At 38.8% G+C, this 19,249-nt stretch overlaps 1 protein-coding gene across 1 annotated transcript in view; it reads left to right on the forward strand.

Annotated features, from left to right (window-relative positions):
- Positions 1–16,243: 16,243 nt before the first annotated feature.
- The window catches only part of cpne5a (copine Va), a gene marked incomplete at its 5' end in the record, with an annotated part of 79,588 nt that continues 76,582 nt past the window's right edge, over positions 16,244–19,249 (forward strand). The window contains one exon of the mRNA XM_081349880.1: positions 16,244–16,338. Coding sequence (XP_081206006.1) covers positions 16,244–16,338 — 95 coding nt within the window. The remainder of the gene's footprint in view (positions 16,339–19,249) is intronic.

The raw sequence follows: 19,249 nt of genomic DNA on the forward strand, positions 1-19,249 counted from the left end.
CAATTTAATGTGTCCTTGCTGAATAAATGTATTAATTTCTATCTTTTTTTTTATTACTCACCCCAATTTTTTTAACAGAAGTGTATAATGCTTTTAAAAGAAAGAAAACACTTCTGTTTTTTTTGTGCTGATAACTTTTTTTTAAGATTTAGTCTAAATTCTAAAAACAACAATGTCCACAAGGACAAAAGAAAAGAGAGAGAGAGAGAGAGAGAGAGAGAGAGAGAGAGAGAGAGAGCATTGCTAATGAGGCTTTAGAAGTAATATAAATCAACAATAAATTAATTTCTATCAGGAATTTGTTGCTCAGAAGGGAATTTGTCAGACAACTACAAAGACTGCACTCTGATGTTTGCGTTCCTATTGGGCGTGAAGTGAAGCCTTTGCTTTGTAGGTCAAAAATTACAAAAATATCAAAGGCGCTGTGAGCCTGATATGTAAACACAACCCTTGAGCATTGCACAATGCTGCAATAACAATGCAACATCTGTTTAGCAGCAATATATTTAATAGTGCACAAAAAGATCTTAAGACTTTCAGCTATAAAAGCTTTGAAAACCTTGTTATGCTGTAAGCTTTTGCCTGAATAATGCAACAAAACCTTTCATAATGCCCAAGCCACATTTTACAGCATCATTCCTTGACAAATTTCTTCTATTTCAGGCCCCTGTAAAGTATGCATTTCTGTCTGTTATTGCACAGTGATGATATTTTTCAAATATAGTTCCTGCATTTCATGTTTGTATCAAAAAGACCACAGGCCTGCATGGCTAACACAAGCCACAATCCATTTCTGCCCCATGGGTGTCCATCAGAACGCTTCTGTTGCCTCTCTGCTACTGTGAATGATTTTCATTCTCAATGGAAATATATGTTTAATTCAGTGTGTAACTTGCTTTTTGAAATGTTCAAGCAATTTCCGAGTGCAATTTGTTTCAAAGTAAATCCTACACCAAATTTCCCTCATCATAGCTTTTAAGCTTTCACATTCTCATACACAATCGTAGCTCAAATATGATATTGTCAACAAGTTGCTATGTATACGACTACATCGGCTGTATGATGTAGTCTTAATATAACAAATTATTAGCAGCTTGCTTTAAAACAACACACATCAAAATTCCCATTTGTTGGCATTTGTTGGCAGTTAACATAATGTGACACTACTCATAAATCCAATATCAGCATTCTACAAACTGAACCACTCAGTAGCAAAGCATAAGCATGTAGCAAATCCGGGTTCTCAGCCTTAAGATTTGTCCCATCCCAAATCATGAATAAGCCACCACAAATAAGAAACAACATACATTGGCCTATGTAGGCTTCTTTTTGTAGGCCTATGATTTACCAAGTGCTATTATTTATGCAGTGAAGAGCTTCACCACCAGATGGCTGCCTCCTATCAGAACACATAGTATGCCCTGTAAATAAAATTACACAGCAGCAGTAAACATACCAGATGAGTTTTCCCCATGCACACCATCATCTAAACACACCAGCAGAGAATGCAATGAATGAGGATGTGAGTTCACAGCAGGCGAAATCAACTTCCACCCTTCCACTAGTACACTTTCATTGTTCTGGAATTATAATGATGTTTTGTAGCATTTGATTTTGTGCTTCACAGGCCTGAACTAAATGTAAATCAGGCACAGTCTTATGGTGCTGTAAATGCTGCAGTGTGTTGCTGCATCGTATATGCAACCTCTGAAAATCTCATGATTTTACAGTGGCGTACCTTAAAGTAACGCATTTTACACGCAGGTTGTCTGCGGCTAGTGAATTTGCATTTTTATCAACATAATAGTCCATGGATTTATTGTATGTCGTTTATTGGTCGAACCCGACTTGTGAAGTTCTGGATGGAATATATTACTCAGACACAGTAGTGTTGTTAAGGTAGGCTATGTGATGAATAATTATGATCCCTGGACTTTACGTCGTTTTGCATATGCAACATGATTGATCTTGTCGCTCCTTCAGCTTTTCTTTGTCTTAATACACACACACACACACACACACACACACACACACACACACACACACACACACACACACACACACACACACACACACACAGAGAATATGGAATTTAGTGTATTTAGTGTTTGTGAATGCTGGATAATGAATGAGGAAACGTCCAACATGTCTGCCATCTGGTGTGTTCTTCAAATTCACTTATTTTATGCACAGTGTATGTATGGTGTGTCGAATGTAAATAAAGAGTGTTAAAAATTGTTTCCGAGACAAGCATTTAAAAATAGTCAAGATCTCATCTCTTTTAATTACATTTATGCTTAAGTTAATCTAAAAGTGGTAAACCAATAAGCATACATCTGCATTAAAGGCCTACCACACAGTAAATCAGTGTGGAATTGAAGTGCATAGAAGCAGTAGAACTCATTATTTTAATTAAGTTTTTATCCACAGTGAGAGAACATTTTGAACAGTTATGTCATTAACTAAACTTCACTAATATTTTACACAAAGTTCACAACATCGCCCTAACCAAATAATTTCACTATAGCATTTCCATGTCCCTTTCTTCACAAAACAATGTAAAAAAAATATTGAAAATATTATACTTGCCGTGATAGAAAGCCCATGAACTAATGTTTAGCAAAAGCACTACTGACTCTAGTGAGGGCTGTTAATCATGTTGAAATATGAAGTAACCTAGCTCAGTGACAACACAAATGCAAAAAAAAAACAAAAAAACCTGAGGCCAGTGACTCTTATTACATTTAAGACTAGTTTAATCTTCATTGCAACCGTTATTTCATTATACACTAACTTTTGTTGTAAAGGAAAGGTTTTATTGGTTTTTGATTGGGACTGTAATAATGCCATGCGTCATATTTGACACATGGTAAACATAATTAAATTTTAGCAGTAAATTTGATATTGCCCTTTGCTCGCTTATTGTGAAATTGACCTGTGTACATCTATCCCACTTATGCATTGTGTACTTCATATAGTGACAGATCCTTGGTTTTCTTATTGTAATGTAATTGTACAACCAATCAGAACTCCTAATCAGTTTGAGCACTTCCAGTCTGTTCTGTAAACTGTGAAGTTTTGAGTAAATCCCAATGGATATACAGTGAGTGACCCCAAAAAGCATTTGGACACTTAAGTCACACTTAAAAATGTATGCATATCAAACCAAATGGCATTTGTTAACAAATGATTGACCTTTTCTCAGAAGTAACTTCACTTTTCTTAGCCATTTTAGTTATTTCAAGATCATGTTTAATATCACGAGTGTTCAAATACTTTTGGAAGATTTAACATTATGAACAATTGTATAATTTAAATGCGAAATGTTTTGTTTGAAATGTGTATTTGTGCGATATTTTTTCTTTTTATAAATGCAACTTGGTTTGATATTTTGTTATATAATGCAGTAACCTTCATAAATTCTTAAGTGCTTTTTAAAGCAGGACTATGCAGTTTCGGGAATTTCTTCGCTGTATTCTCGCTTTTTGCTCGCAGGAGCTCCCCCTACAGCTTCGGAATAGATATTTGACAACACTGTCGAAAAACCGGCGGCCCGCCGGCCCAAAGTTGCAAGGGTGGTTTTTCGGCTCACAGGCGCTTGGGGAGTGCGAGACGACCACCATTCAACCCGAAAAAAGTCATATACCTATTCCAATGACTCCGAAGCTGTTCGGTTAAGGTAAAAAATTTACTTAGTTCACCTTTAAATGTTCAAATACTTTTTGGGGCCACTGTATTTACTATGTATGTGCCTCCTCCTTACTCAGAAGTTGCCCAAAATAAAGACACAACCAATTTTTTTTTTGTGGTTTTGTCATCTTGCTTTTGATCATATCAAAGGCTGCAACAGTGATTTTTTTTCAAAGGAATTTTTTTCCTCACTCAGATCAGCTGTTGCCTCTCATCATCTGCTCTGACCTCTGACCCCTGTTGCAGCTCTCAGTGGTGTGATTTCAGCATTGGACATTTTCTCTCATCTTGCAGGTGAGCGGACCTACCTCTCTTCATCAAACCCACACCAGGAAATTCAGAAATCTGTGCTCTGAAGGTTTTGAAGATGATACATTTATCTTGCTTGGAGGGATCAAGGGGTCAAGGTTTGCCTGGTTAGTAGGACTCAGAGCCATATAGAGAGAGAGTTGCGACAACTCCATTGACAACAATGGAACGCTTTTTTTACAGCAATGGCGGCTCGTAAAGCCTCTCAATAGTTCCCGGAAGTAACAACAGCGCGGTAGAACAGACCGTTTGTGATGCACTTTTAAAAGGTAAGACGTTTAAAGAATAAGATTGTATATTATCAGTACATCTGAATCAAATAAACTTGTGTTTTAAAGCATGCTAGTTGATTCCGAAGCACTTCCTGGAACTATCTGAGGTCTACACGAATCACGTGACAACTAAGCATTTTGAATTTCCGTTGTCGCAACTCTCTCTCTCTATGGCTCTGGTAGGACTTAAGGGCCGTACACACCGAGACGAATATCGGCGCGCGTTATTCGCCAGCGTTTTTTAACGCGTTTTTTGTGTTCACACCCAAGCGATTTTCGCTGACGATGAGCTGAGTGAACATGCAAATTCATTCCCCTACATTAAATGGCGCTTAATACCACTCCATAACAGTTCTCTTTTATCAAGATTTTTGTAGTCGCTGTCGCGTTTGTCATATAGTTATTTATGTTCCGACACCAACGAGACCAGCAGCTCTACATTCATCTTGCCTTGCATCTTCCTCGTCTTATTTCTTCCCGGCAGTGTTTGCAAAAGCGCCAATCTCATTGGTCGGATAGTTTTTGACGCGGCGCGTCAAACCAAAAAAATGCCGCTTTTACGCGTGGCGTTTTTCGTGTCGGTGTGCACACTCGCATTGGCGCCCTTTGTTTAGTCACGAGGCGTTAAACGTCGGCGAATATCGCGCGCGAAATTCATCCCGGTGTGAACAGGCCTTTAGGGTGTGTTCACGCTTTATTCGGTTTTCTTGGTTCTTTTAGTCCTGACCAAAAAAGAAAATAATACACTTAAGCCCAATTTATACTTCTGCGTCTAACTCACGTCGTGGGCTGTGTGTAGCACGCGTAGGCTACCCTTCGGCGTACCCTGATGTGCACCTCTCCAGAAATGTAACAACGCATCAATTCTACGCGGACCACAAGCACTGTGATTGGTCTACTAGAACCCATACATCACATGCTCCCTCTGCATATGTAATTGACCGTTCGCAAAGACCCGCCCCCTTTCATTACTGTTGCTATGTCCGACAAGCCACGCTTGTTCCTCAAGTTCCTCAACTTTTAAATTTTGTAAATTTGTAAAAAGATTTAAACAATAAATACCATTTTGTGGCTCTTTAATGTGTCTGACAGATTGCTGCAGAGTCTCAGTTAAAGCTGCTCATGAGCAGATCATCTCTTCCTTCTAGTTAATTATATCATCAAAAAAAAACATGAATGAACATAAGAAGGCATGTTGTTTAGGCATGTTGTTGGAAAGACATCAATACACACCGTTTTTCAAGTTAAAATACTCCAACGTTAATCTACTAACGTTAACTCTACTGACTGCTTTGTCGGAAAAAAAATAGCGGATTCGGCCGATGGCGGATTATGATTGGTCAGATCGCCTGTCAATCAAACTTCATGCGAAGAGTCAATTGCGTGTCAATGCGGACAACGACGCGGAAGTATAAATGAAAACCAACGCGTAGCCTACAGCTTAGAGGCTCTGGCGTAGGTCCGACGCAGAAGTATAAATCAGCCTTAAAGGTATAGCGGAGGATCTTTCCAAATTTTAGATAAGACCCGCCCTCTCCACTTTTTGAAAAGTTTGATTGATTCACCAGAATGATTGACAATTAGGAGGACCAATAGTTTACACTACCCACCAGGAAGTAAAACATCCTCCGCTATACCTTTAAGTCATGGTTTCTCTTAGCTTTAACATTCTTAGTTTTTAGCCCCTGTTGGTAGATGACCATTCAGAAGCAGTTGTGTATTCATTCATTCATTTTTAATTTTTTTGTTTGCCTCTCTCTTCATTTTTTGCTTAATAGAGATAATGAGAGCATTAGCATTTGTTTCTTTCATGGCACGTGTAAGCACTCTTTTTGTGTCTGCTAATGTCTTTGTTTGGTCTGGACTTCCCTCACCTCCTCTACAGAAGGTCATTGGGAAACAGCAGCCCATCCTTTTTATGGACAACTGTTTGCGTGGTGAATGGAGCAATTTAGCGTAATTGCTGATGGGTATTAAGTGGAGGTCTTTGTCCTGGCAGTGCAGGGCACTGCTATCATTAATGTAAACTGTCATTATCATATGCTGTAAGCTCTTCACCTGCTTTACTGTTGCCCTTTGCCATACTGGGACCTCTGCCGCATAAAATGTAATACCATTTTTTAAGGATTGCTCGGTTCATACCACTCACAGCCATGTATTAATTTGAACAACACAAACCCTGCTAAGAGGAGTAGACTGTCACATGTTGCTCCGGAGATCAGCATTCTCTGAATCCATCCATCCATCCATCCATCCATCCATTTTGTATATTTATTTAAACCATACTGTATTAATTGGTAGAAAATCAAGTAATTTTCTAATTGAGGGTTAGTATATGTGTTTAGACTTAAGTGATTGAGTAGTTATAAGGAACTGGTCATCAAGCTGTTTCTAAGGCTTCCACAGAAGATTGTGCTGTAAAAATGACCAGCAATATCCATCTGTGTCTTATTGGTGAGTGTCAGTCATCTTAATATCGGTCCATGAATGCTACTGACCTAAGACAAGTTCAAATGTTACAGAAGTGTGCAGTCTTTGGTAATTATCCCTGATGTTTTATTGTATTGATGGCACAGCCATTCCCAGCCACATGAAATTACAGTTTTTTGGGCAATTCATGGAACACTTGACACATATATTTTTTTCTTGAAAATTGTAGATAATTTAGAATACTTAACCATATGAATCCATGTAGTACTATGAAGTTCAATTTAAAATCAATCGTTTTAGATAGTGGGGTGATATTGGATGTGTATATAAAAGCTGTGCCACTTTAGTTTTTACTTTTTAAGAAGTCAGCTCTCAACTGAAATAAAAGGATCTATAACTCAGGGCCAGCATGGAAATGACTTAAAAAAAAAAAAAAAACATGAAGAAAATGCCAAATTTAAGGGTAAGCTGTGCAACATCAATAGGTAAATTGAGTCAATGGGGTATATGGTAACAATGGGGTATATTTGGATACAAAGCTCACTAATTGAGTACCTGGCACGCTTTACCCCACAGATACAGATTTAAGTTAATCTTGTCATGTCTAATCTTTAGCCAAAAGAAAGGACAATGTTTTATATCGCTTATGTATTCATTTGATTTTTTACGCATTTTACCACACTCTATTTGTTCGTTATCTACATGGGTATTTGATAACGGGAGTGACAGAGTCAACAACTTTTAACTCTGTTACATCCTTTACACTGACATTTCATGATGTTATTTCGAATTCTGTGCCACACCAGAGGGCATCTTTGCACTGTCTACATTATGAATAATGTGTGAGTTTGTTTTACGTGAGTTATTATCGACTGCAATGCAACAGTGGAAAAACATTTTTTAGAAACAACATTCTGCAGCAGCCTATTTGCCTGTCATCATTACCCTTGCTGAATTTTTCATTGTGTGGACCTCAGATTAAGAAACGTGTTCGGTTCGGATATTGATGCCAAGATGAGCCGTTATTTAGTGGTCAATTCCCTGTAAGGCTTTTTATTATTTGTGCCTTGTCAACAGAGCAGCCAGTAAGGTCAGAAAATGAGTAATGTCTGTGATGGCATCGATCTATCTGGAGAATGGACAAGAATCATACACACACCCCCCATAATAAGAGCAGTGAAACAGTACTTTCATCTTCAGATTCATCTATCATATTCAGCTAATGCCTGTTATAGACCTGACCCGCTTCTTGGTTGCCATTGATCAATGTTGTGAATTTCCTTGGGGGGTAAAGCGAAGGTTTCGGCAATGACTGATGCAGTTTAACAGATTTCGATTCTTTATGGTTGCAGTGAAGATGATACAGTTGGTGAACTAGACAAATTCCTGTTTCATTTTCCCTGCTGGAGTTTTTGGAGCTGCTCAACCTCCCCGAGGTTATAGCTTCTCACCATCGATTGGATGGAAACGGATCTGAAGTTAGCAGAGCTTTGTGAGTTGAACTATTTAGTTCACACCTTTGTGAGGTGTATGGGTACACACACACACACACACACACACACACACACACACACACACACACACACACACACACACACACACACACACGTTGTTTCCTCTAATGATGTCCCTGTAGGCATGTGAATGTTTCCTTGTGCAGTGAGATCATAAAAATATATGCTGATGCCCAGGACTGTGTGTCTGAGTTTTTATGATATTGTGCTCTCTTGAAATCAGATCTCACATCCTCGTCCACACTGCCATCGAGGCGTGAGTGATATGTACATATATTTTTATCTGACCTTTAAGTCTATTATAAGCAAATTGTATTCCATCCCTCAAAAGGAACAATGTGTGCTGATGTAGTCTGATGCATCTCACAGTATTACCAATAGCTAAATTTAATGTTTTCATTCTAGAGACCAAGGCACACGCAAACTCTTTCTAATTTTTGTCAAGTTTGTGTAAATGCAAGTTTCAAAGTACTTTCAAGTAAAAGTATATTACGATTTCCAGAAAAATGTGTTTCTTGAGCACCAAATCAGCATATAATAATGATTTCTGGAGGATCATGTGACACTGAAGACTGGAGCAATGATGCTGAAAAATTCAGCTTCGCCATCACGGGAATAAATTACAAAAGTTTGTACAAAAGTTATTTTTAATAGTAATAATATTTCACAATGTTGGGCTACTGTATTTTTGCAGCCTTAGTAAGCACAAGATACTTGCCCAAACGTTTGAATGGTAGGTGCTTTTTCAGAATGTTTTAGACTTTGCACAATTTTTCTATGCTGTATTGATATAGCAAAGAGTAAACTTGAAATCCGTCATACAAATGTAGGTGGAACCTTTAAACCATGTTTGTTATAACCAGCCCTTGTTTCCTCTATTTATGTGTTTTGGTTGTGAATCTGAATCCAAATATTCCCATGCAGCTTTGATAAGATACTCCTCCAGCCTCTCTCACTGAGTTATCAATTCCCCCCGGCCTTAAACTGAATCAAATTTATAGGATTAATTTGTTGTTCCACACAATAATCTCTAAAATGTATCATATAAAAGTGATCCAAAAAAATCTCCTTTTTTGTAAAATGATAACAAAATATTGTCTTTTAAATTGATTCATATTCCTTTCATAAATCTTTTTTTATGAGTTTTGTTGAAAGAAGTTGCCGCTGCGTTTACATCAAATCACATTAGCATCGGTTGGTGTCCAAATAACAGGATTAGCATGCGCTGTTGTATGTGGGATAATTCCTCTATCACAGCAGCTCAGTGCGTTTATGACAGCAGCAGGTTTGTAGAGGGACTAGAATTAAATGTCTCAACAGTCATTGGGGCTTTTGTAATTCCAAAACATAAACATACAAAACATTAGAATGCAAAAGAGAATGTAAACATTACTGATTTAATGCTGATTAGACAGATTGGAATAAGGCCACAGTTTGCGTAAGTCACAGTGTGCGTTTATAATGTTGGAAGCATCTTTGGTGGTTGGGTGTTTGTTTACATGAGGGAACATCTGACATTTATGACTCTGCGTAGGAGTTCACACAAGGCTTTCGAAGAAACCGCTAATTTTTTTTAAGGCTTCCAACTCGCCTTCCTATTTCCTGCCATTGCCCTTTTTCGCAGCAAATGAAATATCTGCTGTAGAATGTCAGCTGGGAATGAATAGGAACCAAGTAATGATTTTGTGAATGTCTGTCTGTTTGTGTGTATTTGGCACTTCATGGAACCCCATTAAAATCTCTTGCAACAGGAAGCGCTGAATATAATTGTTCCTGGTTGCCTTGAAATCTCACCTAACATTTTACTTTAGTGTTAATAGAAATGTGATTATTTGTGATTTTCGCAAGCTGGTGTAAATACACATGTATAGGGTTTAAGCGCTCTTTTAGGAGTGAAGACGTCGACGCTGGAAGCCATGGTAGGCAGACAGCGCATAGGTTATGCACTCTATTAGGGGTGAGGGGTGCTGGGAGCCATTAGAGGCAGGCAGTGCATAGAACGCACCTCTGTAGGAGTGAAAAAGCTCTAGTGTAAAATCACAAAATGGACTTCCATTCCAGATAGAGGCGCCCAGAAACTTAGTGATCAGGTAGTTAGGAATTGAGTATTGTTTTATGATTCTTTTTTTATTTTATTTTTAGTCTTTTTATGTAAATCACTTTAAATTACCATTGTGTATGACACTTGCAATTGCCTAAAATGCAGTTTATGGTGCTGTGCTTTTTATGTCTTTCCTTGGTGTTTCCCAGGACCTCTCCAGGTATCTCCCTCCAATTAAAAATATATGAAAAACATAGCTCTAGCACTTTGTCATTGTCATGCATTTCATTTTTGCACCTAACACTTAACGAGCATTCAGCGCTCTATGAGCCGGCTGGTAATAATTAACATCTCCTCTTTCTCGCATACATATGGTTGGTACCTGATTAGCGAGTTCATGAATATGTATATGTACTCTGAGAAAAGAGGTTGAAATTGGGTCATAATGGCGTGGTATTCTTTCCAGTGCTCTCTGACACCTTAAACCATCTTAATACCTTGACTCTTTCTAATTTAAGAACACTGTGTTCTAGAAGGTTTGTTGAAACTCCAGTTCACAGAATCCTACAGACTTAAAAATGGCTACAAGAATCTTAATATCACTGGACACAAGCTTTTTCCATATTTATGGGATACACCCTCTGGACTGACACATTTCTCCTCATTGGTCACTGAATAACTGGATGTACCCCATCAACCTCAACCCTGTTAATTATGATGATGTTAACATAATAAATTAATACAATTATTTATTAGCTTATTTATGTATTTATTTATTTATGTTTTTTTATGTTCCTTTTACATTTATGCACACTAAGTCTTTAATTATTTTATACTTTTTTTGCCGGGTTCCATTGTCACTCACTTCAGTTAAGCTCACATCACTCACTAACTGATTTGCACTCTTGTGAAAACTCTTGTTATAATCATTGAAGTTGTGTACCCTGTGCAATAAATCTCTTAATTGCATATTTTTCTTGTTTGTTATAATGAGTGCAGAACTAAGTCAGTGAACACGTGTCTTGAGCGGTAATGAGTGGATTTCATTATGTGCCGATGACTAATGTAAACGCCTCTTATTTGCCATTGAGTTCTTGACTGTAATTGGTTATAATACTCAATGCTGCAAAAAAAAACGTTTGCCGACATTTGCTGGAGAGTAGAGATCTAAATAGAATTCTGTGTCCCTCCGGTGCATAGGTTTTGTGTGGTCTGCTATGGCCTTGTGGCATATCGTTGCCTTGTCCTTTGTGCCTATCGCTGGCAGTATGGCCCTTCAGGGCTTAGGTTCTGTGTGGCCTAGTGGCCTCGTCTATGAGTGTTTTGTCTCTGTGTGGCATTAATGGCCTTGTGGCCCAGCGGGCCTTGTCTCTGTGTGGGTCTTCGAGGCCTTGTGGCATATCGTTGCCTTGTCCTGTATGTAAAAAATGGGCGTTGTGGCCTCGTGGCTCTTAGTGGCCTTGGTTCAGTGTAGCCTAATGGCCGTTGTCTCTGTGTGGACTATAGTGGCCTTGTGGCCTATTGTGGTCTTGTCCTATGTGGCCTATCATGGCCTTGTGGCCCCCATGGCTCGGTTCTGTGTGGTCTATCATGGCCTTGTGGCATATTGTTGCCTTGTCCTTATGTCCTTGTCCTTGCCAGGTCCTTCGCGGCCTGGCTCTGTGTGGTCCATCGCGGCCTTGTCTCTGTGTGGTCTGTCACGGCCTTGCTCTGTGAGGTCTATCACGGCTTGTGACTTTCAGTGGCTTGCCTCTATGTAGCTACATTAGCCCCCATTCTCGGTTAATGTTCCACTATTCCCCAGCTCCTTGCTTCCTTTCAACACATCTTTCCTGTAGCTAAAACAGTAGAGTGATGGAGCTTATAACGACTGGTGGGTATACTTTCTTTACCGTTTTTTGGGGGTGGGCTGCTCCCCTGCCTTCGTCTTCAGGCAGGAAATGCAGATTCCGTACCCTAGGTTTACGACGGACGGGTCCTACGCCAAAGAACTTTATATCATAATATTTGCTTGCTGGGCTGTTAATAAATGTATATTTGTTATGGTATTTTGCCTCCCGAGTCTTTCTGGTAGAAATGAAAGCTTTAGCGTAAGTTCTGCCGGGAAGACTCAATTGTTACGTCAATTATTACGTTCTCATCTATCCAATCGCGTTCTAATACTTGTAGTATAAAAGATCGATACTTACACGTGTGAGTTTACAGATGCTGACGCTTTCATTCACCTCCATCCTCCCCACCACCACCAGGATGGTCCCTTCCCATACCTCCCAGGGGGTCGGCTGCGCCCCTGCCTTTGTCTTCAGGCAGGAAATGCAGATTCCGTACCCTCGGTTTACGAGCTATGGACGGCGCTTACGCCAAATAACTTTATATAATAGTATTTGCTTGCTGGGCTGTTAATACATGTATACTTGTTACAGCATTTTGCCTCCCGAGTCTTTCTGGTAGATTTAACAAACATCCGTTTCTAGGCCAAAAGAAAATAATTCTAAAACAAGCTGTCTGACATTGTGTTGTTGCTGAAACACTGAATTTATTGCTTTTTCATTGGCCTGTCACTCTCAAATGAAATGACATTTGTCAAAAGCTTTAGAGAAGATATAACTCTTAAACAGACTCCTGCCTAAGGGCCGAGTTCCATTTGACTACCAACAAATAACCTGTTGTGTATCCGTTGAGCCAGCGGTGACAGAATTCACCTCATTGAACTGAAGCAACATGTGGCCGAACCCAGAAGGAATCTAGAGAGGGAATCATCTGTTCAGGGGAGATAGACCTCGTTACAGCTGCTTACATCAGCTTGTGGCAAAATAACAGACAGATGAACTGCTAAAAGCAAAACACTTTAGCAGTTCAGAATATAGTGTGCATTGACCCCCTACTATCAGCCAGTCATTTCATCTGCTTAAACTCAGTCCCTCCACAATCGATTGCAATTTTCGAGTGCATCACCCACATCTTAAAATACACTTGGCTGTATGTCACAATTCAAAAGAAAAATCTGTCACTACTTCCATTGCATCGCAAATTTAAAATTCAATTGTAATTCAATTTTTCCAATTAAAGTGAACATAAAGGGCAGCCTTGTTAGCCTGGCAAGCCAGACCTACATCAAGATGTTAGGTCTGGCAACTCACCATAGACACGGCTCAATCCGAGGGGCGGGATAAACGGCTGTCTTTCAAATTCCCTCTGCACGCAATAGGACAGCGCTTCACCCAACCAGAGCGTTTGCCCAACAGCGGAGCTAACGTTAGTTGATAGATTCAACTTTTGAATCTGGCCAGCAAAACTACGAACACATCTTCCTTTTTTAAGAATGACTTAAGTGCCGTTCTTTGCTCTTTTCTCAAAGAAAAACTTAACTCCAAGTCCTCCAGAGTCGCGGCCAAAGCCGATTCGAAAGACTGTTCTCCAGTAGCAGCCGCCATTCTTTGTTTTCAAATAACAGGGAACCGTCGCAACTCTGTCGTCATTATGTTAAGCCCGCCCCGCCTACTCTATACACGATGTGATTGGCCTGACCCAATTTAGGTTTTTACTGCTCCGAAAGTCAACGGAGAGTTGCTAGACTACCCTGGCTGCAAACTACATTTTGCTGCCGCTAGGGTGCGTCTCTAGATTTCTAGGCTACAGCCTTGTACTTGTCACCTTAACAATCCCACTGGCTGTATGACTAAAAACACCCGCCTTACGCTGAATTCCATGACCTGAGGTCAAAGATAAAGAATTTCTGGCTGGTATTTCTTAAGGAAGTGATATATGAAATGATACGTATCGGGTTGCACAGATGGTCTGTGAGCAAATATGGCAGGGTTGACCTACTATGGCTATCTAGACAGATGCTACAAGAGTTTTCAGCTTGAGAAAGCACCAGTGAAGCCACTTGTCTTATGGTTTCCACCATGCATGAAGCCATGAAATTACATAGCAATGGCTGGTTCAGTGACAGCACCTTGTTTTCCATTTGGTTTCTGATTTATTTTGAGTGATCTTTGGAGACGGAAATTTAATGGAGGCTGTGAGAAAAGAGGCATCTGTGTCTGATCCACCAGTGTGTGTGACTAAAAGGCAGGGCTGGATGTCAATCTGTGAAGTCCTCTGTGGAATTGGATCCAAACCAAGGGGAAAGACTCTGAATGAAGTGTCTCTCCATTTTTAAGAGGAACAATAACAGATGCATTTGATAGGAAATACACATTCTGAGCAGCAGAGTAATTCAAGGGTTCTCGTTCTGTCTTATATTCACTCCATTCTCTCTTTATAGTGTTTCTGTTTTCACTTTCACACACCTTCCATCCAAGCTTCAAAGCCTCGATGAACAAAACCAGTGCAACATCACTGTGTCAGTCAGCCCCCTGCTGAAGCCTGCATCTCTGTGACAGCATGCTGTCCTGTCAGAATGCAGGCCACATGCTGTCAACTACAGCCCTCCACTAGTAACACCCATAATTACCCACTGGGTGGCTTGGAGGGATAAAGGTGCGGAGAAAAGCGCTGAAATGGGTCACCACCATTGGGCCAGAGTCAGACAACAGTGGCTGTAATTAAACCTGACAAGTGATTAACGTTGACTCCAAGCACCTATGGTGGGAAATGGGAATGTGTCTTTACAAGTCCATTTTTTGTTGTTGTTGCAATTAGTGTTAGTGCTGATCAGTGGAGAAATGGATTGTGGAGCTGTCCAATGCCGTGGTGCTGAAACGCAGTTGCAGCATGTAGAACTCTAAGTGGGCCGTCTCATGCTGTGCTTTTTATCAGCTCAAACTCAGATTCTTGTCTCCCACTAGAAATAAATGGGATTTTATGTGATAATTATCCTAGTTCTTTGGACATATTTGCTGATAACAAACCACTTATTTTCAGAATCAGTTAAGTTATAAGTATAAAGTTATTGTCTTATAAACAAAAGCTTCTGTTACCTATAGAAAAAAGTAGACATGCCATAGATTTTTTTTTTTTTTTTTTTTTACATTTCTTTGTTAAATTGTCGGTAATTATTACTTGTAACATACTGTGTTTTTATTGTAGTTATTATGAGATTATAATAAATATTACGGTATAGCATTTTTGTATGTGTATTTCACAGTTCCGTATAGGCCTAGGTCAAGTTAATAAACACATTTGCTATTAAATCCTGCCCATTGGTGTTAAAAGTTAAAATGAACTAGAAAGGTGATCGTTCATGCTGGCAGTTTTGGCAAGGCACTCTCACCAGTCCATATACATTGTATTATTTCTTATAAAAAACAATTTACTGTGAAATATCTCGTTAAAGTAAGTTTGTGAGTTGTTAGGTAATTTAAAATATTTTACTGTAAAATGACATATCTCTTTAGAAAGAATAGGCCCTATGCATTTTACCGTATAGCCTATAGGCTATGTTTTACCGTAGCCTATGTGGTAACTTACAGTTTACCAACTTACAGGTTTTCAATGTAGCATGCATGCATTAATTTCCCATCCCCCTTGTTTTTACAGAATGGCTTGAGGGTTGTAGGCTATTTCAGAAGTTAACCGCCGTGAGAAATAGCTCAGACAGTAATGAGCCGATCAATAACGTGATGCTGCGCCGAGCGAGCGAAAAGCCACGGATATGTGAAAGAATGCGCGAGGGGTGGAGTTCTACTCTTTTACTTTCCACTCCACACAGTACGGACAGAGAGATCTCACCGCTGTCAGAATAGGCGCGCACTTGCACTCTTCTTTGAGTTTTTCATTTAGCGAACCAAACCCGTTGTGTAGTCATCTTTTTTCTTGTAACATTGCTGATATCTTATGATAAAGCGCATCACAGGGCATCTGCGCTCTCTAGCGCGCGACCAGCACAGACGCTGATTTTCTGACACCCTGCTGCGGTCCTGCGCGCTCCCGCGTCTCCCTGGAGCTGTGAGATTTTAGGAAGCACTGCAGCACCACGAACTGCTAAACTGTTTGAAGTAGAGAGTGTCCTCTTGTCCCGCGCGCCAATGGAAGGGGACGTTATGGATAAACTGGAGGACATGGCCTCAGTGAGCGAGTTCGACCCTATCACGGGGAATATTCCCGCCACCAAAGTGGAGATCACCGTCTCGTGCAGGTATGAGATAGAATCAATTTACATTCGATCACTCAAGTTGAAATCACTTTATTTTAATGGCGTTTATAGTTCATATGGATCCCATAAGGTGATTGACTAGAGAAAAGTTCTTTAAAGGTTTGGTTTTTAGTTTTAGTTTCAGCAAATAATCATTGTCTTGTATAGAAAACAAGTCTACTTTGTATTAGTGGTCTTGACTGGTTGGTTCTTTAGAGAAAAAAAGTTCTTGAATTTTCTTATTTGTTCTGTTAACTGAGAAAAATTAAGCTTTTGTTCTTTGAATCACCAGTATGTAGATGGTTTTGTAGGGAAGCATAGAAATGCTCTCCTTTTGCATCAGGCTGTCCTTTTTTTTTAAACGCCATGAATTATATATATATAAAATAGTTTTAGAAGTAGCAGTTCACATGCAACAATTATGATACGAGACTTTCTGGCTCTGCAATATTGATATGAACGTAAATATCTAATATATCCAGTGAGCTGCGTATATGTACTTGCCCAAAGCATTTAACGTTGCTACTCAATTGTCTTCATACCGAGATGCCATAAGTTGTCAGATGCTCTGAACATCAAGTCCCCTCCAGCATATCATCGTCCCCATATCATCTTCGCTTTCCATCGATAATAAATGTCACATGTTTGTGTATTTAGTTGTATTATAAGAACTGCTTGTTAGAGGAAATATATCTTCTGTTTTTCTTTGTTGGCTTTCGAAATGTGTATTACTAGTCGCCAAATCATAGCACTGTAGCAGTGAATATTCATGAGAAGGAGCATAAAAACCCCACCCAGTGTCCTCATGTCAATGAATACAGCATTCAAAACAGCATAGAGGGGTTTATATGTTGCATGTAACACAATTTCTTAGGGTGAACGATTTTTCTTTTCTTTTCTGATGCTTATAACATCATCTTTACTTTTAGAGCAGAGGTTGGTCTTGATAAGAATGCATCAGTGAAATGCTGCTGTTACTGGAAAAATAGGTTCTGAGATGTGGTGAAAAAGAATTTCAGCCAGGACCACAGTTGGCTCATTTCTTAGAGTGATAGGTGGGCTATTGGTTTGGGGTTTTAATCATCTTGAGGTGTAATGGATACGGCTGGTGTACTCAGCATCTGCTATGCCTTTAACAGTCGCTTATAGTCAATTATACACGCTCCAGTCCAATTTAGACAAAATGATTTTACTGAATTTCCCAACTTGACAGTCAAACCATCTATTTAATGAGAGCAATTTCACATTCAAGTAGCTAATAACCATAAACTCGCCAACTTCTCAGCTGCAAGTTAATATTGCATGCTGACTCCAATGAGAAAGAAAGAATACTGATTATGGGTGTAATTTGGTCTGATTGTTAGATGAATAAATTTCTGTTAAGACCAAGACTTCATCACATTAGCTAAATATGATCTCAACTGTTTTTAATGAACCAGATATAAATAGCTTTTTAGATTTGAAATTCATTTTCAGCTTTTACATCCACTAATTGATTATATCAATATACAAGCAATACATACTGTACTGTACTGTGTATTACACAACAATTCTGACTTCAGTGATAAATTACATTTTAATTTGAACTCGACATGTATTTGACAAGGGCCTTAAGTGTCACGCACATGGATGTAAGAACATATTATTGATTTTTTTCCCCCTACCTGTCTCTTCATTCTTTCTTTATACTACTTGTAAAAAAAAGGAATACTAATGCATGCATATAAGGGGATTTCTTTCATATATCCAATCCTTATGGGTGCAAATAAGATTCTAATGAATAAAAAATACTAAAGATTAAACTTAAAGTAGGAATTTCAATTTGTACAGTATGATCTCATTTGATTCTTAGATAATTTTTAGAGGATTCTTGTCTGATCTCATCAGGATTGGCTCCCATTTCTAATTATGAAATTCCATTAGCATTCCCTTTATATGATTTTTCCACCCTTCTTGCTTCTACACCCCCACATAACTGCAATAATTCAAACACAGATAAAAAAAACATTAGTGTTATCAAATATGCAATCAAGTTATTGATTTGTACATTATTGTTATTATTTTAATTGAATTAGATTTTTGCCACATCCTTGCTTCTGAGATTGAATCAATGAATAATGAAATCTATTGGCCCTGAACTATTATTGCCCTCTCTGTCAGCGCAGAATTCTCTCCAGGTTTGTGATGAGACTCTGCGAGGCGGTGGTGGAAATCATCGCCTGCGTTTGTTCTCTGTAATTGATTTAGTTTGGGCTGATTATCAGGGGATTGTGGCAGACATGGAATTGAATCGCTTCACTTCCCCCTCCAGATTCCCTCATAACCTGCCGATGTTATTGGAGTGCAGAAAGTTTGGCCTGACAAACCCGAAACTCTGTGATAACCCTTATCACAAACAAAAGCTGTCCTGTGGCTGTGAGATATGCAATTGATCCAGTTGTCTGGCGCTAATTGGGTTTTGGGTTCCGATTGAGGCAAGAAAAGTATTTGGAGTATATACTTATAAAGTATATACTTAGGTTTTGAGCATTTTAACTACTTCAAATATGAAATATTCAAAAGTGTGCTGTTCAAGAATCAAAGAACAGTTTCCACTAAGCAGCACAACTGTTTCAACATTGATAATAATAAGAAATGTTACCCATTATTATTATTATTCGCACCAAATCAACATATTAGAAGGATTTCTGAAGGATCATGTGACACTGAAGAGTAATGGATGCGGAAATTTTACATTTAAAGTATATTCAAAAGGAAAACATTTATTTTAAATTGTAATAATATTTTATTATGTTTTTAATCAAATAAATGCAGCCTTGGTGAGGCTTTTAGATCCAGTTTAATGAAATAAAACCTAACATTTAGGTTAACTTAACATAATTCTGAACATTGAATTTTGAATGTAATTCTTCTT

Source organism: Scardinius erythrophthalmus (genome assembly GCF_964197995.2).
Source record: "Scardinius erythrophthalmus genome assembly, chromosome: 20".
NCBI classification, from domain to species: domain Eukaryota; kingdom Metazoa; phylum Chordata; class Actinopteri; order Cypriniformes; family Leuciscidae; genus Scardinius; species Scardinius erythrophthalmus.